Raw genomic sequence first — 21,747 nt, 5'->3', positions numbered from 1 at the left:
TTTGAGGGAACTGGATATGCATCACTGCGGGAGAAAAAAAAAAGTGTATTTATATCCAGTATTTACATGCAAAACATATAATGAATTTTACATAATATTACATTGGGTGTGTGTTTGTATCCTAGGGAATAGTTGTCTGTGTGTTGTGGTTTCATGATTAGCAAAACACAACTGCTCTTGTTTTTGCATTATTTGCCCCATAGGGTTTTTAGAAAAAGGAAAACTGTATTCAATCTAAATGCTTAAAAGCAGCAGTGACTCAACAGACATCAACATAGTCTAATGTAAGATTACATATTGAAATATACCTTGAAACTGTGAGCTACTGAGTTAAAATGCCAAAGAAATCAGTGCAGTCTGGCTGTAAATCATCTTCAGCTCCAGCAAGGTGCTCTGACTGATGTCTTGTCCAGGTGGGTGCGCTGTGCCTTCACATCAGTGCTCTCCCAACAGCTCATCAACAAATTACAGGCATGCAGCCTAACTGAGGAATACCTCAACTAAAACTAAATATGTGTAAACATTATTAATGAACACATGTTTCATTGCCTACAGTAACTGTTTTTACTGTTTGGATACCACACCAACAGTGTTTTCTACAGTTTTCCCTCTTAGTAAAATTGTTATTGTTATAATAAATTCTTATAATAACAATATGAATAACGATTAGGCTCCATCATACCCCCAGATATTATAACTGTGTCACAAAACTCACTGTAATAGCAATGATGATAATAATAACTATTATTATTTTTTATTATTAGGCTATTACATCAGCATGCTGACACTTAAGCCATTCATAATTATAATATGTCTTATGATATCCTAGTAGAATCTCATTAATATTGAAATTGGGGACTAGTTAAATGGACGTGATTTCATTTTTTTCCTATTGTGGTGCATGAATTTATCTTCAACGTGCTCCGGCTGGCGCTGGAAGTAGTTCCGGTGATTTAGCAGCCGAGCGGAGCACAGAGAGCCGGGCTGTTCGTGTTGTTGAGCGCAAACGCGATTAGCGGGTCGTGTCCGCCCGTCATGACAGTCGAGTGACCACAGCAGCGGTCAGCGTGACGCCCGCAGAGCACCGTGCATGCAGCCGAAGTGACAGCGTCAACACACCGCTGGAGCTTTTTTGTCTTCGAGGGAAAAATTTTCAAGTGCAAGAAGAGGCGTCTGGAGCTTCTGAAGCAGTGTACAAAAAAAAAAAAAAAAAAAAAAAACTGAGCCGGTTCATATTCACCTACGACGGTGAGTACTCTGTGCAGAAGAATTGTTTAATGTCAGTCATGTGAGGATTTGTGAGAAATAATTAGTGGAAAAGAAGTGCAGTGGTTTTTACTAAATGACAAGTTCGCTGGCTGTCACAATATGCATGCAGACACAGACACTGTAGCATTTGTCTTTATCCCAAAATCTCCGTCACATCAACTTCTATAAGTTTGCAATACTAGTCTTACAGCATTCAAACAGTGGGGCTGGCAGGATGTGAAGAAAGCTCTGTTTAATAAAAACAATTATCCAAGTGGTGAATTGAATTGGAACAAGCAGACAGTTCCTGGCACAGCTGAAAAGACTTTTGAAGTGATAACAGTGGAAGCTTAGAGCCTGACCGAGCAGCAAACCAGCTCCAGGAGGACTGAGTCAAACCACAGTGATGTGTTCATGCTGGGAGCAACGTTGATTAGTATCAATATGGAAGACTGTGCATGTTTTAAAACGGTGATTTATTTAAAAAAGTTTAAAGGATTTTAACTCTTACACTGAGGGAGAATAAGTCAGGTCACTTGAAATAATGTGCTTTAGGGGATTCAGAACTTTGTATTACATAGGTGTATGAATACATGCCAAGGTGTCATTAACAACACAGCATAGATATTAATGACATGATATTTGTATAGATTTTGACAGGATTCCTATGTATGGACTATATGCATGTATGGTATGCGTACAGTTATGCTTGTATGCATGATATCATGGCATGCAGGTTATCAGTCTTCACACTATTTAAAAGGATTTTCAGAGGCTCTGTGCATCTAGTTTAGATTTATAACAGGACATGTACAGTATTAGGATGTAAAACACAAAGTCAGAGTTGCACCATACAAACTGATATTAATATTTAGTTGAAAATTAACTTACTAAATTAATATTAACAGCTGCTCCCTAGATGTAGATAGTCTTTTTTTTTTTTTTTTTAAGTAAATTATGTGAAATGTTTTTGACAGTTTAGCTGACGTAGACAGAATATACCGTAACTTGTCTGTTCTTGAGTGCATCTCTTTGCAACAGTGCATGCAGGTCACTTTTATCTGCTGTTGATGGTCCATTTATGCTCAGCCGCTATAGATTTCTCTTCCATAGGCCGCCTCGATGGATCAGTGTTGCCTCTTTCCATGAAGAGACCATAACCTCACCATGAACGGTGACTATCTTATACTGTAAAGGAGTCATTATCTTTCATCATGCTGCTATGTAAAGAGCAATACTATATAGTTTCATCTCTCCAAAAAAACACACACAAAACAAGGAGAGGTGTGTGTGTGTGTGTGTGTGTGTTTGTGTGTGACAGACTGAGAAAGCGTTTGAGAGAGTACCCTGCTCCTGATTTGGATGCGCCTCTAATTCCTATCAAGATGAGAGCTGTCTGAACAGATTTCTCTCATCATTATTTGCTCTGAGATTTACTTGCGCTTGTAAATGGTGTTGATTGAGGGTAATTTGGCTTTTTAATTGCTGAACAGCTGCCACACTCACTGCTGATTGCCATTGTAGACTTTCTCAGTAGATCACTCATAGACCCCTAAATGCCTCATTAAAACGTTATGCAGAATCGCATGAAACGTGAAGAGAAGGAACCCTCATAATGTTTTACTGATTTGTGTTTTATCATCGGAAAGGTCGTTGTAATTATCGTCAATGTCAGCAAATGCAACGCTAAGAAACGAGGGTAGTAATGACTTTTTGAAAGTTGAATTAAGGGCTATTTGTGGATACACTACATGCGTTTGACTTTCTTTGATAAAAGATGAACCCCGTATGCTACTATATGAATCAGTAATGGCTGTCAGGATTTTATGTTGTCTCCCTGCATATTCATTATAACTTGTAATATATTCTTTTTGTGTGACTTCAAAAGTAATGTTGGGCAGCCGGTCTGTCTTGTCTGTTAATGCCAAGAATGATTTGCCACCCAATTAAAACATGATGGAGTTAAAACACTGAAATGTTCACAAATTACAACAAAAATTTGTTCATATGTTCATTTTAAAAAATGAACATATAGTTGTTTTTGTATATACACATTTATGACAGAATCTCAAATTGTGAGTCAGCAGTGGTAAGTCTTCTGGGTGGATAACTCCCTCTGTCTTGGCAGATGTTTTCAGGTGTTGTGGTCTGTGTGGGCTTAGCGAGTTGAATATTTTATCTTAGATATGTGTTTAAGCACATGTGGAACTGAGACACGATCCCAGCATCTATGTGTCTGTACAGTGTAATGTTGAGATCATTTTACTGTAAAACGCAGCATGATTAATGTTTGTCATCCAGACGTCTTTTTTACAGCTCATAACTAAAAACCAATCTCTTTGACGTGCTGTGCAGAAAGTGTTTTGTCTGTCTTAACCACAGCGTTGATCCCATCGGCTGTATATACATGCATGCATATAGTATATGCATACAGTTGACTATAGGCTCATCTTTTCATACTGCTGCCATTATACAGAATCTGTGTTTAACCTTGGACGGCTCTGCTTACTTAAGGACAGTGGTGGAAAGTAACTAAGTACATTTACTCAAGTACTGCACAGGTACTTGTACTTTACTTGAGTATTTCCATTTGATGCTACTGTATACTTCCACTCCACTACATTTCAGAGGGAAATATTGTACTCTCTACTCGACTACATTTATTTGGCAGCTTTAGTTACTTTTCAGATGAAGATTTGACACAATGGATAATATAACAAGCTTTCAAAATACAACACATCGTTAAAGATGAAACCAGTGGTTTCCAACCTTTTTGGCTTTTGACGTCTTACAGAAAGCAGTGTGTAGTCAGGTCACATTTCAGATGTCTCTGAGTTGTTAACAGCTCCACCGAATATTGATTTTTCCTTCTAAACTTCTAACATGGTTTAATTTCAATAAATATTCAAATGACTAGCAGCTACAACAGTAGCATGCTGCTGACACACTGATGCTTCAGTATTAATAATCTAATGATGTCATATGTAATAATATATCAATTAGATGGATGAAACGAGTACTTTAATACTTTGACTACATTTTGCTGCTAATACTTATGTTCTTGTACTTAAGTAGGATTTTTCATGCAGGACTTTTATTTGTAATGGAGTATTTTTACATTGCTGTATTGGTGCTTTTACTTAAGTAAAGGATCTGGGTACTTCTTCCACCACTGCTTAGGGAAAAATGTACTAAGTAAGAATATGCTTTTAGCAAAACACCAACACTCACACTCTAATTTGTACAGATTGATGCCTGGGAGATGCTGTTTTCTACTCTTGTTACTGAACACGTTAGAGCAGCTGTGGGGAAAGTGCCTTGCTTGAAGATAACATGTCAGCAGCTATTAAAGAAGATGAGGAGGACGTCCCGTTTGCCTCAGCTCTAATCTCCCTCTATAATTATTAGGCCCCTACAACATTACCAGGTCATTAGATCATTTTAATTACCTAAGGGTCATATCAATAGTCACTTGTTCAAAGGACCAGTGTGTAGGATTTAGTGGCATCTAGCGGTGAGGTTGCAGATTGCAACCAACTGAATACCCCTCCCCTTCCAAGCATATAAGAGAACCTACAGTGGCTGTGAAACTCGTGAAAAACATGAAAAGCCCTCTCTAGAGCCAGTGTTTGGTTTGTCCCTTCTGGGCTACTGTAGAAACATGGTGGTGCAACATGGTGGGCTCTGTGAAAAAGGACCCACTCTCTATGTCGATATAAAGGGTTCGTTCTAAGGTAACAAAAATGCGATGATTCTTATTTTCAGGTGATTATACACTAATTAAAACATACTTATGAATATAATATTCCATTTCTGCTAGTAGGTTCCCCTAAATCCTACACACTGGTCCTTTAATTCTTCACTCAGACAAAGTCATGATTGAAATGACCTGATATAAGAAGTCATTTTCAGACCACTGCGACTGAGTGGATGTGAAAACCTTCATCCTCAGTCTGTTATATATGCTGTATACACAATATGAAATCAGCGGCTCCTTAGATGTTGATTTACCTTTAACTGTGCCATAGCAGACTCCTCTATCATCAGGCTGACGACGCATTAGAGCAAACTTCCCCTCTTTTTAAGTACCTTTAAGTTTTCTGAGTGTTCCCAGGCATTGTGATTTTTGTCGTCCCCAGGAAAATAGACATAATTTGAATTCAAATGCAGTAAATCCTTTTATCTTGTCAAAATCCTCTTTGATTCTGTTAGGAAAACATTGCTGTGATTTGAAAGAGAAAGATGTAAAAGATAAGATAGGGAGTGATCACTTTTAAAGGGCTGTCATTTGGATTGAACTCAGCAGCGGTGCTGCCAGCGACAGGACTTCAGTTGTGAACCTGGTGTAAAGCCTGTGTCTTACACAAGCTGAGAGTGTTGTTGCACTCTTCTGGTTATGTTTTAATGAGTAACAATTGTTAGCCAATTTGCATGTAAAACAATGTAATTATAAACAACCATCAAAAAGCTGTAATACTTCTAAAAAATGTAAATTACCCTCCATTATAAAGCGCAACAAAACCTAAGCTATGCCTCCGAGCCAGGGCCTCTAGGTTTTGGATGCTCGCTTCCATTATTAATGCTATTCACAAGCCAAACTTTTTAGGTTGGTGCAGTTGGGCGCTTCTATCTATAATCTATTTTTGCTGTAAATTAATGAATTTTTAAAGAGGAGTAGTCCTCGCTGAATAGGGTTGGATGTGGGAATGTAGTTTGAGTCGTGGTGACGCAGTGCTATAGCCCCCTTTACTGTGCAAAGCATGAGTTCACAAACAGCATCCCATCTCTCTTGGGACCTTTCGTTGGGGGAGTTTGCCGAAATGCTGCACTCCTATGTTTTATTTATGACAAAATATGCCTTTTTAACTTCGCCGTTGTCAAAATCTCGAATTGTGATAGCTTTTTCCTAGTCGGCAGTGGTAAGTCTTCTGGGTCGCTAACTCCCTCTACCTTGGCAGATGTTTTCAGGTGTTATGTTCTGTGTGGGCTTAGCGAGTTAAATATTTTATTCTAGGCCTTCGGGGATTCAGTGGAACCTACTGATTTTCTTTCCTTCTTTCAATCAGATTTTCTTTCAGACCTGAGAAAAGTGGAGTGAATAAGTACGTTCTGTTCCATTCGAGATGCCACTGGATTGACTTGTTTGACAAGGACCAGACAGCAGCCAGAAACTGCTCATGAAAGTGTTGTTCTGTCATGGATAAATTATGTCCTCACTCTGTATTACTTATTTTTTTTACACATTTTTGTTTTCCTTTCATGCATTAATTTGCCTGACCACTCGCTTTAAGGACTAAGGCCACAAAATGTATCTCAGTTTGAAACAGTGCATTACATTGATGCCTCTCCAGGTCTCCTTTTGAGAATAAGTAGACAGTATCAAACCATAATTGCTTAACCCAGCTCCATTGAGAGATGAGCAAGCAGCCACCATAAGGGCAGCTGATTTGCCTTGATATCTCATAATTGAACCTTTTCAGGGGTATGTTTTCTGGCACTGAAGCAGAAAGTAATTAAGACGTTCAATACTGCTTTTTGGACCTTTTCCTCCCTCTTTTGAATGGCCCACACTCCTAGACATGACAGCGCTCAGTATGCTTACAGACTTTCTTTTGACACATTAGCCTTACCCTTGCCAAGGCAGTCCTTCCCAGAAACCCCCTCTGCTCGGCACGCTCCGGGTGGGTATTTTGTCATTACTTCATTTTCCTCTGAAAATATTTTGATGCCTCTTTCCTTTGGCTCCCTCCCCCCCTTCTCTCACCCATCCCCCGTCACTCCATTCAAAGTTCTCTATTAAAATGCAGAACTGTAAAGCCTCTCAGTCTAAAAGCCTGCTAGCAGCGGGGGACTGTTAGCTGTTAGTGATGCATACAGCTGAGTGAGTGCATCACAGCTACAAAGTCTAATGGGTGAATACATTCAATCACACACACACACACCCTCAACTCTTTTAAAGGGACAATGTTCCTAGTCATGAAAGCTCCAACCACAGTGTGGAGAGTGATGTATTTAAATTCTTTGGAGGAGAAAGATTTCTTGTTCATAAACGTCCAAATCCCTGTTCTCCTTTTTTTTCATTAATGCTTGTAATCTTTTCTGGAAGTGCCAGCTAATATCTCACAACTTTCAAGCTACTAAAGTTAACTTTTAAATGCTTTTTTCGTTGGGTAAAAGATAAAAATCTCAGATGCCACATGTTCTCCTTTTTGCCAGATTTTGAACCTCTTTTGATACCTACTAATGGTAGCCAAAATGTCCTTCTCAAAATTTATGTTCCCAAGCACATTCATACTACAAGCATTCAGACTATTTAATCAAACACTGTTTTTCTGTATGATCATCTGCCAGAATATCCCCTGTTCACTACCTTTATTTCCTATTCAACTACGGCTCTTTGAAATGTGTCTGCTCAATAATTTGATGTTTCCAGCTCACATATGAAGGTGCACAGTTGACTCTTGTGGGCTTTAGACTTGTATGTGCAGGAGTTATGTTGGTAGGTTTGACTCTTTTCAGGGACAATGTTCTCAACCATAATTAAATTTACTGTATCTGTTCAATGTTATTTAATTGCTTATTTGTGAATAAAAACATACATTTTTGTTGTTATTGTTAGATAGAACATTGACTTTACAATCTGGTAGTTTTCTTAATTAGGTTCCTTTTTAAATTGGCTTAGAGTTTTAATTGCTGTCATGATAACATAATAACAGTTGATAATAAAAGTATAGTGTTTAAAGTAACAAATTTAAACAATGTTAAAAAAAGTGAATGTTTTGGGAGGCTAGATCCATTGCAGATGAAAACCTAGTGTTTTTATGGACTTGATTTACTATTGTAAAGGATCATTTTCAACATCATAAATAGTATATCAAACTCAGACAAGTCAGTATTAACAGCCTTAACATTGAACAGTCTTCAGTGTGTCTTTGAAACACTGCTGGATATGGCTGAAAAGTGTCTCCAAACGACATCACAGACAGACACGTCTGATACCCATCTGAACCTGACAATGATGTTATCATCTCAGGGCTTACACTTTTCCAGGCTACGTGAGTGAAGAAACTGAAGGATGCCAATCATGAGTACTTTAAGCAGATGCCAATAGACTGTATGGATGCTTTAGTATGCTCAGAAAACCAAAAACAATTACCTGAGATGAATAAATGACCTTTTTGATAAAGTATGTCACACTTTTTTTGACCGTTAGTTGACATTTTGGAGCTTATCTTATTATCATGGTGGGTCCTAAAGAGTTCATCGGCACTCTTGGATCTCTTATCCTACAATAAAAAACAATGAAATTGTACAGTAAACTGATAGCCTTAAGATAAGCAGAGATGCACTGTAAGCTGTCATCTCTGCAGTGATCATTTTTCTCCCCTGATACCAAGCAGGCCTCTGAGGCTGATGTGAAACACGGCAGATATCAGAAACAAAAGGCTCGGCGCTGAGGTTAGCCCAGTCACTGTGGGACCAGTTGACTGAGTCGACTAGGTCTAATTGGTTGCGTCTATCCACCCAGCAGGGACCCTCTCCCCTAGAAGCCAAGTCATGCCCCTCCTCTTCTTTCTCCGCTCTCTTCTATTACTCATCATCCCGACGCCTTACCAGGCTAGCGGTGTGAAGCTACACCGTGCCGCCATGCAGCCAGCCCACGCTCCCAAACTTCTTCAACAACAACAGCCATGGCAGCACAGCAGGTCGGGGCTTGTGGCAGGCTGATTTGCAGCTTGAGCCTCCTTTTAATGAGGGGAAAATAAGTACTTGTTGTTCTGTGTCTTGTGTGTCACCACCCCCATCCCCACCTACCCACCACCACTACAACTGGCAATGCTACCTTCCCTTCAGCGAAAAAAAAAAAAAAGGTGCACTAATTAAGATTGCTTCCTGGGATTTGGAAGAGGGGGGGTTAGCTATGGTTTCTCCCACAGTGGCAGGGCCTTGAGGAGGAGATGGGGGTGGTGTTGTGCAAGAGGCCTCATCGGGCATATCTCTCCTCTCGGTTTCTCTTTCCTTCCCCTAGTCCCACTGCCTGGCTTGTTTGGCTTGATGAGTCGGCTGATAAACATTTGTTTTTTTCTGCTTGTAATTAACAAGATTTTTTTGCAGGAGCTGAGTATTTCCCTTCTTCGTCTTCCTGGTGTATTGGGCTCTCCAGGGGGATTGGTGGAAGGAGAGACAGAGGGGTTTGTGTTCCTCTTGGTAGGCAGAGTCATTGAAGTTCTCCCACCTTGATTATATACAGTGAGCATGAATGGAAAATGCGTGGGCCAATAGGCTCTTTGTTGTTGAAGGACACATGAAGGTTACTGTATGAGATGCAAGATGAATTTTTAGATGTAGATTTCTGGATAAATCTATACAGCCTTTGTTAACTACTGGCAGCAATTTATCTATTGGCCCACTCTATCTAACTTTTTTTTTTTTTTTTCAAAACTCGTAGGTTTACCTGCATTTTACATAATTTATCTTCCGAAAGCATCAACCACTAAGCAAGGCAAATTTCTTTGTTGAATCAGAAAGCAACATATTCACTCCAGTGATGAGTAACAGTTACATGACGTTCTCAGTCCAGTAGTGACAAATGTACAAAAATTCTGTGACTGACAGAAGTACAGAACAATTGCTGAATAATTTTCACTCTCATGTAAAAAAATGATTGTCTTTTGTCCTGATTCATGCTAAAACTATTTGCAAAAAGACTCCATTACAAAAACGAAACTTTCTACTCTACTTAAACAAGAGGACACATTTTCAAGTTCAGCAGTGCTCTAAAAATAGCTACCAAATTAAAATATTGAGGCTTCTTGATTTTTTTCATTGATTGTGTTTGTCTGAGATGGATCACAGAAGAGGAGGAGGGGATGTGGGGGGTGAGGAGGGGGGTGGGTGGGCATGGACTTGACAGGAGAGTGAGGCACGTCGAGAGTCAGAGAATGAGAACACAGTGTGGGGGGAGGTGGGGGGGTACACAGAGAGGGAAAGGGGACGAGCCTTTCAGCTCCTCCAGAGGGTTGGAATTCCTCCCGCGCAGTCCCCCCCCCCCATTTGGCAGACACTTGTGAAAACAATTCCCCAGCTTTTAGTCACTCTGCAGATCCAATTGCCATTTCCACTTTGGAGGGTATGAGAGTGAGAGGCAATCCAGATAGACAGAACAGAGAGAGAGAAAGGGAGAAGAGTTTTAATCGGGTTGGACAGATGCCGAGGCCAGTTGAGCGGTTGCACGATATTAATATCTTATGAAGGCTGTCTGGCAGAGCAAGCTCACCGTCTTGTGTGGTTTTGTGTTTGTGCGTTGCAGCAGTGGCCATTGCAGTGACTAAATGAAGAACTTGTGAACATGCACGAGGGAAGGACTCTACCTTTCACTTCGGTGACTTCCCCAGATGCTTTGGCCCAAAGAAAGATGGAAAGGACTGGGAAGAGTAAGACACTTAATACCTAGTCCCCTGTATTGCTTTGCTTCTCACTGTTTGATTAAAGTTTTGTCTTATCCACAGCTTACATCACAGATCATATCTTGCAATGTTAAAGAGCAAGTGGTTACCATGCCAAAATATTTAGTTTTTCCATTATACAAAGCTACATACTGTAGTCAGCCATACACTGTATGTGGAAAATAATGTGCAAGTTAACATCTGTGTTTCTCTGCCAAGTGTGCTTTCTGCTCCAGCAAAAGGAGAGGAATAGACGTAGTAAACAAACCCCCTGCTCTTCCAGATTTGAGCCAAGGCTGCTGCACAGCACCTTTTCAGTGAGCCAACGGGAGATCGTCCACACGCCACGTCGCTGAGCCGCGCACCCTTCCCCCTTTGACCCCTTGACCTACAAGCACAATGACCTCTGAGCTGGAGAGTAGCCTGACCTCAATGGACTGGCTCCCCCAGCTCAGCATGAGGGCGGCCATCCAGAAGACAGATGCGGGCCACCACCACGGCCACCACCATGGACACCACCACCATGGTCACCATCACGGCCACGGACCTGGCAAGAAAATCACCCATTTGGACCCAGGAACAACACTGGACCAGGAAGAAGCTGCACAGCACAGAGACGGTAAACCGCCGTACAGCTACGCCAGCCTCATCACCTTCGCAATCAACGGCTCACCGCGCAAACGGATGACCCTCAGTGAGATCTACCAGTGGATCTGTGACAACTTCCCCTACTACCGAGAAGCGGGCAGCGGCTGGAAGGTAAGAGGAGATAAATGAGAGAAATGTTATGTGATTTGGGGTCTTGCTGAAAGGGGTTGAGCTCCGATAGCTGGTTCCTATTTGCACAAATACCCAAATTTGTCTAGATCTAAAGGCTAATATATTACTTACCGACACATTTTTAATCTCTTCTCGTTCTCTTTTTTGTGAGGAAAGAGCAGTGTACAAAACCTTCTTGAGAAAAACTGGCAACAACAAATTATATTAGCTGTAGCTAATTAACGTTAATTCTGTAACAGCACTCTCTACACAACTCTATGATTACGGTTGGAATGCGAATGGTTTTTGCAGGCCAACAAGACCAGTAGAGACGTGTGTTGCATAAGTTTCCCAGTAGAAATATGAATATGCCAGTTATAGTTTCACATATATATCATAACAATAATTTAAACTTCAGCTTAGTACTGTAGTTCTGAATTAGGACCTCTTGTTTTGTAGCAATTAGTTCTTGAAATATAAGATGGGCAAAAGTAAGTAGGTGACACCTGCTATTTCAATGTTTAATATCATATCATAGTGCTCATCTTATTTTCAGGTTGTAGTCGTCTTGTTTCTACCTTCCCACCCAAGGTGAAGGTGAATACATATCTCAATTGAATCTCTGAGTTTTAGTTAAATCATTCATAACTCACAAATGTTGAAAGCTAAACCAAGATTCATTAAGGGATTTGAAAGACTTTGTATTTGACAAGCGGATTTGATACTGAATTCAGATTTGATCAAACGCTACTGAACCCCCTCAGCCCTATTTCTAGTGCTCAAAATACACAAATCTGATCCAGCGGTTGCCTTGAAGAGCACAGAAACCTTTTAGTGAACCAGGATTGATTGACAGATGCATTTCGTCTCATTCAGCCGACATTATTAAATCCTTATGTAAATGTAGCTATGCAAATCCTGGCTAATATGAGCAGAAAAGGTGGCTGTGTTATTGGAGACAAATGAATAGATCCCTACAGTTGTGTCTTGGGGATTCTCTACCTTATTAGTGAAGAAGAGGATGGATATAGTCCTTCCACTGACACATTGAAAAGGCTGTCTGCAAACTATCAACCTATTCATCTCGCTGAGAGCAGGAACATTTTTCTTCTTCTCTCATTATTTCTCTTTCTTTCACTTTCTATCTTCATCTCCCAAGCACTTGCACTCCACCACCGCCCCCCCCTCCTCCCCCCTCCTCCTCCTCTCCTTTCTCTCTCTTAGTCACTCACTCACTCCTCTCCTCTTTTCTTCGTTTCCTTTCACCAACCTGTGTTTGTTCCCCGTCTATAATCTTCTACACACCATTCCCCGAGCAGAGATGCATGCCAGAAACTGAGACAAAAAGGTTATGATACAAGCCAGGTTGTGTTGGCAGTGCTTCTTACCTGCACGTAGGATTCAATCAATTAGTTTTCTGTTCAGAGAGGGAGAGGATAGGGGTTATTGAGACCATTCAGGCTTTTCTCTCTCCGCAGCTTATGACTGCTTTCTCTTTCTGGTTGTATTTGGGTGCCAGGATGTTTTAGTATCCCATAATTACACCTCTAGATTCATTGATTTGTGTGTGCGGCTGCATTCTAGTAGCATCATTAAAGCACTATACTGATGGTGGTTTTATTTTCACATGTTCTGGCATTCGTCCATGAGATCAATGCGGTGAGTTTGTAGTTAGAAACATAACTCAAAGTTGTGCAGCTTTCCACTGAGGTCATGGCCACATGAACAATACACAATACTTGACGGAATATGCTTCTTAGACTACAACACACTCTCAAACAACAAGCTAATTCAGATTGTCCCATCTATTTTTTTTTTCTTTCTATTTAAGATACCAATAAAAGAGTTTTACACATTGTATTGTAAAACATTTTCACAACCACTGACTTGTGCATGAACTGACATTTTGTAAGCCTGTAAAGTAACAAATTAAGCACTCTGCAGGATTTTAAGGTAGATCACAAGTCACATTTCTGTGTTTGTCTTTGAGAAAAGGCTGTTAACTTTTGCTTCCTGGATGACCCGAATCAACACAGTGGGGCTTGTTTTATACCAGCTATGGCCGTCACAGGGAAAGTTACATAAGTCTGGTTCATTCCAGTTCAGGTGATTGCTGTCAGCTGTACACAGTGGGACGCAGACACAGAGATTGTCTGGCTGCCACGTTCGGCAGACATTGTCGGCTCACGCATACACACGTTGCAAGTACACACTTTGAAATGTGTGTTTTCTGAATGTACCGATTGAAGTCGAACACTTGAGCTTTTCCGAAATGCCTCATACGCGGTCCGTCGTGTTTGCCATCTCCTTCATCCTCTGCCACACATGCATGCACACACACACACACACACACACACACACACACACAACACAAGCTTGTACACCCACCAAGAGACTCCCACTCAGGTAGGCAGTGTACGTGTGCAGTCTACAGATTACACATGGGGAGCTCAGCAGGAGAGGAGATGGGGGGGGGGGAGGCGGGGGGCGGGGAGAGAAGAGAGAGGAGACTGTCAGAGAGCAGAGGAGAGTTTTACTACCCAGCACACGCACTCCGTCTGCTCTGTATGATAATGTGAGAGTGCAGGAACGGCAGAGTTGAAACCAGGACAACACACAGTCATACACACTCACCACACACACGCACACACGCACACACACACACACACACACACACACACACACACACACACACATCCAGCTTCCATCCTTAGAAATCAGTCTTACTTCATGTGGTGCATCTGCACACAAACACAAACACACGCACACACACACACACTTTCAAATGCATTAAACGGCCAATCTAGTTAGCCGTTATAATCATGTAGTTTCCAAGGTCATGAGATTTTTGTCTCAGCGGGAAATGAATATGGAGAACTCTTTTCATCTGAGAAGTAACGATGAGAAGCTTCCTCCAGATCTGTGGAGGAGGTGTAGACTCTGTAACAAAAAAAAAAATCATGAAATTAAATAGCACACGCATGCATAAGCCATTTGTTTATGAAGTTCGTTGGCGCTCTTAGATTCATCTTGTGTAACATGCATGCATAGCACTTCTGTTTTTAAAGCTACACTGGAGTGGAGATACAGTATACTGGAGAGGAATGCAAACAGTGTTGCATCAGACTGCATCATTCCAGTATTATTTTGTATCACAGGACTGGCATCATCGCCCCTATGTTATCTTTCTTTACCAACCTCTCCCTCTCTCTCTCTCTCTTTCTATCTGTGTCCTACATTGTGCTCTGCTCTAGTTTCCCATGCCCTCTGCAGTCCCCTCGCAGCCCTCTCACACCCACGTGTCCCCCCACTCCCGTGGCCCTCGGGCCCACCTTTACCTCATCTTATAATGAGTGTGCAGCGGGAGACCAAAGCCACACAGAGATTTCTCTTAATTGCTTTCTATCTTTGTCTCTGATTGGCCAGTTTGTGACAGTGAGTCAGTTTTTGGTATTTTGAGAATGTGCAATCTGGATTTTACCTGGATTCTACACCTGTCCAATAATATTTTTTGTTTAATATTTTAAACCTCCCTTAATTAGCATAATTGGCTTTTCTTTTATGCTGTTTTATTATTTTATGCCAGCCCATTCTCACTCCCAACTTGTTACATACTGACGCTTGGTCAGGACCCTGTGGCGTCACTTTTTAATGCATGGGTACACCGTTAGCGTCGTTTTCAACGTGCAGGGTAGTCCGATAGACTTCTGTTGAACTCCCACAACATCTGAAAGTTGGAAATCAGCAGAGAGCACGGTTTGAGACCACCTTGCCGTTTTTATTTTATTTTTTATTTTAACCCAAACCATTATCTTTCGTCTAACCCTAACCAAGTGGTTTTTGTGCCTAAACCTAACCAGACCACAGCGTTATCACACCATAAAATATAATTGTTTTTTAACAGTGACTGCTGTGATACTGCACGTTGAAAAATTACGCTAAAGGGGTACCCAATGCGTTAAAAAGTGACGCCAGGGGGTCCTGACCAAGCCTCGGTATGTGACGAGTTGGGAGTGAGAACGTGTTGTTTATGCACTGTCTTGATCTGTTCTGCTATGGGTTGTTTTTGTGCTGATTGTATGTCTTGGTTAAATAATATTTTCACCTTGGTGGAATCTTCTTTTCTATTTTATTTAGTTTTATTCTATTAAGTTTTGAAACGATTAGTCAAGTAATCGAGTGACGGAACAATTTTGGATAATGGATCAATCATTAAAGTAATTCATCTAACAAAAAAGCCAAACATTCTCTGGTTCCAGCCTCTCAAATATGAGGATTTGTTGCTTTTGGCAGGTTGTTATTGTAAATAGGTTTTGAACTGCTGGTCAGATAAAAAAAGACATCACCTTGGGCTACTGGAACTGGTGATGGGTATTTATCATATATTTTTTACATTTTAAAGACTAAATAATGATAATGTATTGATTAAATGAAAAAAAATCTTCATCCGTGATGAAACTTCTGTTCTATTCTCCTGTATTATATTCTATTCAGGATGAATATTATGATGGGAAATGTTGAATATTCAAAGCTTACCTCACCATTACATTACTATTGAAATATGAAGGCTTTCCCCATTATTTACCACTTCAGAAATGCAGTCTAGACCTGTACCTTCACCAAATGGCATGTTGTAGTCTGTGCAGACTAACCTGCTCTCTTGCGACCCCCGTCGCCTCAGGCTAGCTCCCATGCAGCCAGGCTAATTGCCTGCGAATTAGCAAGGCCTAATGTGACGTTGTAAAGGGCAGCACTACCACAATGGCCTTTGGCCTTTGGCTGAACACCACATGTCACAGACAATCACCTGATATGAATCAGCACTGGGCCATTATTCTGGCTCACATCCTCTCTTCCCTTCTCTGTGGGAGATCTGCGACTGAGCACAGCGGAGGTTGGTGCACAGTGTCAAGTGTACTTACGTATGTGGAGGAAGGCTGTTGTCATTGGCTGCTGGGAGTCATTATGTGGCTGTAGCTGCACAAAGGCTCCTGAGCTTTAGTCTCATGAACACAACTAAAATTTCACCACTGGGCTGTGCTTGTTGTGATTCAGCTTTAGGACAATCTGTGGAATATCTGTGCAAAAACACAGTGTGCAGTGTTTGTATCTGTACCTCTACACTGTGTAGTGATTGTGTTTGTAGCTCTGTGTACAAGATGGGTTTTTTGTATGTACGGGGACAGATGTGTATGTGGGTGTACAGCTGCATACTTGTGTATGTGTGTGAGTGCACTTTTTGAGACATTTTTTTTTTTAAAAGTGTCTGATAGTGGTGACTTGGAAAATGCCTCAGCCGTCTGTTTGTTCTATTGAGTCTCACCTCTAACTGTGTGTTTATCCCCTCGTCACTAAGTAACACATGAGAACTGTCCAGCATTCCCAGTCTACATGTCATGTTGGACCAGTCTGCTGGCCAGATGTTTGCGTGCGTGTTCGCACGTGCATGTGCGTGCACGTGTGTGTAAATAGGTCTCAAGGTCAAAGTCTCCCACTTGATGTTGTGTTGATGAAATTTTGGTATACAATATAGATTGCTTGTAAATCAAATTCAACCTTGACCCTGAAAATGATTTTTTTGATACTTTGCTATCAAATCTGAGAGCTGATAGCTTATTTAATTAACCTTTAGAAAACAAAATCCCAATTTCAGTTACAAAAACAGCAACAACTGCTCAAATTCAGCTTTACCACATCTTCACAGTGCATTTCTGAAAGTCTGTTTTAAGTTGTTCATTTAAAGAAATTCTAAACCCTCCAAAAATGATCTCATACTGACATGATCACATTGGTGACCTAAATAATTATGTGTATAGATAAGACTTTATTACTGATGATAGAAAATAAAAATCATAAAAATTGGACTTTTGCCAAGAGCTTCAAGTCACACAGAGGCTAAGCATGTCGTCATAAGTTGTGCTCTGTCAAACTTTTCCAGAGATTTCTGTGCTGTAATATGAAAACATCTTGAGATACATGAGCCAGTGTTAGTGCTTTGCATAAGTTTGCACCATCCTTGGACTTTTCCACATTTTGCAGTGTTACAACCTGGAATTCAAATTGATTTTATTGGGCTTTTTACCATTTGATTAACACAACATGCATGGTGCTTTGAAGGTGTAAAATACTTTTTGTTGTGACACAAACAATAATTAAGACAAAAAAGCAGACATCTGCTGGATCCACAAGTATTCACCCCCCTCTGAGACAATACTTGGTAGAACCACCTTTCGCTGCAATTACAGCAGCAAGTCTCTTAGGGTATGTCTCCAGCAGCTTTGCACATCTAGAGACTGCAATTTTTGCCCGTTCTTCTTGGCAAAATAGCTCAAGCTCAGTCAGATTGGATGGAGACCGTCTGTGAACAGCAATTTTCAAGTCTCGCCACAGATTCTCAATTGGATTGAGGTATGGGCTTTGACTGGGCTACTCTAAGACATTAACATTCTTTGCCTTGAACCACTCCCGTGTAGCTCTGGCTGTAGGGTCATTGTCCTGCTGGAAGGTGAACCACCACCCTAGTCTCAGTCTCTTGCAGACTGAAACAGATTTTCTTCAAGAATTTTTCTGTATTTGGCTCCATCCATCTTGCCCTCAATCCTGACCAGTTTCCCAGTACCTGCTGATGAAAAGCATCCCCACAGCATGATGCTGCCACCACTGTGTTTCACTGTGGGGATGTTGTGCTCAGGGTGATGTGCAGTGTTGGGTTTCTGCTAGGGCTGAACAATTAATTGAAATTTTATTGAAATCGCAACATGGCCTACTGCAATTTTCAAATCACAGGAGGCGCAATATTTGTTAAAGGAGAAATGTGTGTCAAAATACCATTTTAAACCTGCAGCGCGGAACTTTTACATATAAATGAATGTCTGTTACATTCAAGCCCTTGCCAAACAAGTTCACACAGTGCTGATTAAGCCTCTCACCACTAGATAAATCTCTCTGTATTTCACAGTATACAGAATTTTTAAATCTCATGTCAGGGGCGTCATTCCCACGCTGGCCGTTTGGCTGTTAATCGTGTAGCTCTTGTAGACTTCCCAAATGTACGGCCAGTGTTGTGCTGGCATACTGGGACAAATCCTGGTAGGCCGTCAAAACATATCCGTTTTTACCGGCCCTCTCTGTGTGCCTGTCATTCTGGGTGAGCGTGAGAGCATGCTGCACGCCTGTGTCAGGCAATCACAGCCGAGAGCCCCCCTTCACTCTCTCTGCCAGAAGGGGGAGACAGAACCTGAACTCCAGCTTTAAATTAAATATTGTCGTGAGATGTCGTGGCCTACACATCATATTCTACAGACTGAAGAAAACATCTTTGTTTGGTATTGATCTCAGCAAAAAAAAAAAAAAAAAATAAAAAAATAAAATGAGAATAATGATGTAAAAATTTAATCCCTCTAATATCACAAATCATATCACAATTGCAATATCAGTCAAAATAATCGCAAGTAGATATTTTTTCACAATCGTTCAGCCCTTGTTTCTGCCACACATGGTGTTTTGCATTCAGGCCAAAAAGTTCAATTTTGGTCTCATCTGACCGGAGAACCTTCTTCCACATGTTTGCTGTGTCTCCCACATGGCTTGTGGTGAACTCCAAACAGGATTTCTTAATGGCTTTCGTCTCGCCACTCTTCCATAAAGGCCAGATTTGTGGAGTGCAGAACTAATAGTTGCCCTGTGGACAGATTCTCCCACCTGAGCTGTAGATCTTTCCAGCTCCTCCAGAGTTACCACTGGACTCGTCGTTGCTTCTCTGATTAATGCTCTCTTGGCCTGCTTCCTTCTCTTGGTAGATTTTCTGTCGTGCCGTGTTCTTTCCATTTTCTAATGATGCACTTAATGCTGCTCTGTAAGAAATTCAAAACTTTGGATACTTTTTTATAACCTAACCCTGCTTTGTACATCTCCACAACTTTACAACTGACCTGTTTGGTGAGCTCCTCGGTCTTCATGACGCTGTTTGTTTAGTAATGTTCTCTAACAAACTTTGAGGCCTTCACGGAACACATGTATTTATATTGAGATTAAATTGCACACAGGTGGACTCCATTTAACTAATTATGTGACTTCTGAAGGCAACTGGTTGCACCTGATCTTAGTTAGAGGTTTCACAGCAAAGGGTGAATACATATGCAGTCAAAACTTTTCAGATTTTTATTTGTAATTTTGAAAACCATGTAATATACCCCTCATTTTAAAATGACTGTTTATAAAATTATTAGAAAATTGTTGGTCCATTACATACAATCCCAAAAATATCCATTTTAATTTGAGGTATTAGCATGACAAAATGTGGAAAAGTCCAGGGGGGAAATACTTATTCAAGGCACTGTATAGCCGATAAAATAATCTTTCTTTCTTATCATTTTTCCTTTCTTCCTTCCTTCCTTTCCTTCATACAAAACCAATGTTTCATAGGCAAAGATTTATATCTGCAGACATCCCATTTGCAACAAACTGTGTGTTCTCCCAATCTGGTCGAAGTTAAAGGTGAACCATGAAACAATAATAGCCTCAATTTTTTCTGCATGCGATGACATTTCTTTATGAGTCAATATATACCAGAGGCACCCTCCCTCCACCACACTTGTATTTTTAATATAAACTGTTGCTAATGTTTGACGAACAAATTAAGATTATCCGTGTCATTTTTAGGCTCCCTCCTCCCTCCATACACACGCATGTGCACGCACACAGCACACATACATGCAGCTATTAATTATACTTGTATGTGAAACACTGCTAGAGCTTTTAATTACATACTAATCACTAATAGCAGTCTCAGTATTAAATTCTTAATTAAAACTGAGGAATTTCTCTTGCTATCTCCTCGAGGATTTGGCACCCATCCAGCTCTGCGTTTCCCTCTCTAACCAGCCAGGCCTGTAGCACTCTCCATATGGCTAATAATAGGCTTAAGGCTGGTTTTCCGAGCACTCTGGAATGCAACAATAATACCACAGAATGAGCTTATTAGCTAGTCCCTGGGTTTTTATCCCAAAAAGAGACATTAGCCTGTCTTTTGTCAGACTCCAAATTACAACAGAGCTGTTTGACTTTTATAGAACAGAAGAAGAAATTATAGATGTTTTTTTTCTGGTAAAGTTAAAATGACAGCGTTAAAGAAGCCTTGCTCAAGTGCATCGGGTGATATGTGCAAGTGAAACCTATGTGGTGATTTTTTAAAAGGAAGGCCAGTCAGATAAAACGGACACTGGTATGTTTTTGTCTAAAGACAAATCAACTGTGAACAGTTGATTCAATTTGTAGAGTTTTTCAAAAATTAATGGAATAAAATAATGGAACGAAAGTATAAAATCTATGTGAAACAAAATCAAAATATAAAAACTGCCTCCTCAGCTGTTGGTAATTTAGTTAGTTTGTACTCTGGTTACATAAAACCACTAAGGCATTTCTCTTTCTTTATGACTACATCCTCACTAATGTGGCATAATCTTAAAACACAGTTTACATGTGAAAACGACACACCTCCACACTAGCGCTTTCAGGTCATTTTGGTAGAGAATAAAGATCACTGTCCACCCTGAAACACAGAAACAAGACGAAAATGGCTACATCTGTTCTTCATACTCTTTGGTTTCGGCAAACAAACTTGTGCATCACAGTCAACATCTGCTAAGGAGTGGACCAGAAACATAGTCATTACTCTGCTGAATCTCAAACCTCTAAACCTCCATTTGGTTCACTTATACTTTAGAGCCAAACTCACTATTTATTTGTTCTCATTTATATTCTGTATTCAGACAACTGAGCAAGAAGAGAAATTGTGGCTCATAAATACTGTTAAACCAGACAAACAACAGCTACTATGCTGCTACACTGAGACATTGACCAAAGTCACTATTTTATGATTGCGAGGTCATATGACATAATGACAAATTAATGTAATGTGATAGGCTGTACTGACAATTAAATGGAGGAATCACAGAGAGGGTTAAAGGTGACAGAACTCTGACCTCTTAACTTTACCACCAGATGGTGTCTGAGCAGGCTTATGTCTTAGATTTTGAGAAAGCTCAATTTTTCAAGGGATAAAACGCTGGCCAAAATGCAGATTTAGATTTAGATTTAGATGACTTAAGTTGGGGGTTTGCTTTAAAATAACCAGTTAATACAACATCTCTGACCACATTGGAAGGCAAAAGTGTTGTTCTGAGTGGCCGCACTGAAAGGCGGGGTGAAAAGCTGGCCGTCAGAGTGAGTAGAGATGTGATAACTGTTGAAACATGGAGATAACAGTGCACACTTTCAGACAGGCTTTCTTTGA

General features: G+C 40.5%; 1 protein-coding gene and 1 long non-coding RNA gene across 7 annotated transcripts in view; one reads left to right on the top strand and one right to left on the bottom strand.

The window, feature by feature from the left end:
• Window positions 1–929: 929 nt before the first annotated feature.
• LOC122982554 (forkhead box protein J3-like) overlaps window positions 930–21,747 on the top strand; it is a 66,131-nt gene continuing 45,313 nt past the window's right edge. For 3 of the 6 annotated variants that reach the window (XM_044351925.1, XM_044351924.1, XM_044351923.1), the window contains exons 1-3: window positions 936–1,248; window positions 10,559–10,682; window positions 10,978–11,453. In XM_044351925.1, the coding sequence (XP_044207860.1) occupies window positions 11,094–11,453 (360 nt within the window). In that variant the 5' untranslated portion in view covers window positions 936–1,248; window positions 10,559–10,682; window positions 10,978–11,093. Of the gene's footprint in view, window positions 1,249–10,558; window positions 10,683–10,977; window positions 11,454–21,747 lie in introns of all 6 variants that reach the window. The other 3 variants (XM_044351922.1, XM_044351920.1, XM_044351921.1) reach the window with 3 other exon arrangements.
• LOC122982555 lies at window positions 18,830–19,485 on the bottom strand. Its single transcript, XR_006403494.1, has 2 exons — window positions 19,385–19,485; window positions 18,830–19,306 (listed from the first exon to the last, which is right to left on the bottom strand). It is a non-coding gene; the product is annotated as an uncharacterized LOC122982555 (long non-coding RNA).

The sequence above is a fragment of the Thunnus albacares genome, chromosome 5, assembly GCF_914725855.1.
Source record: "Thunnus albacares chromosome 5, fThuAlb1.1, whole genome shotgun sequence".
Taxonomy (NCBI): Eukaryota; Metazoa; Chordata; class Actinopteri; order Scombriformes; family Scombridae; genus Thunnus; species Thunnus albacares.
Note: the sequence above shows the minus strand (reverse complement) of the source record. Positions and strands in the feature narration are given on the sequence as shown.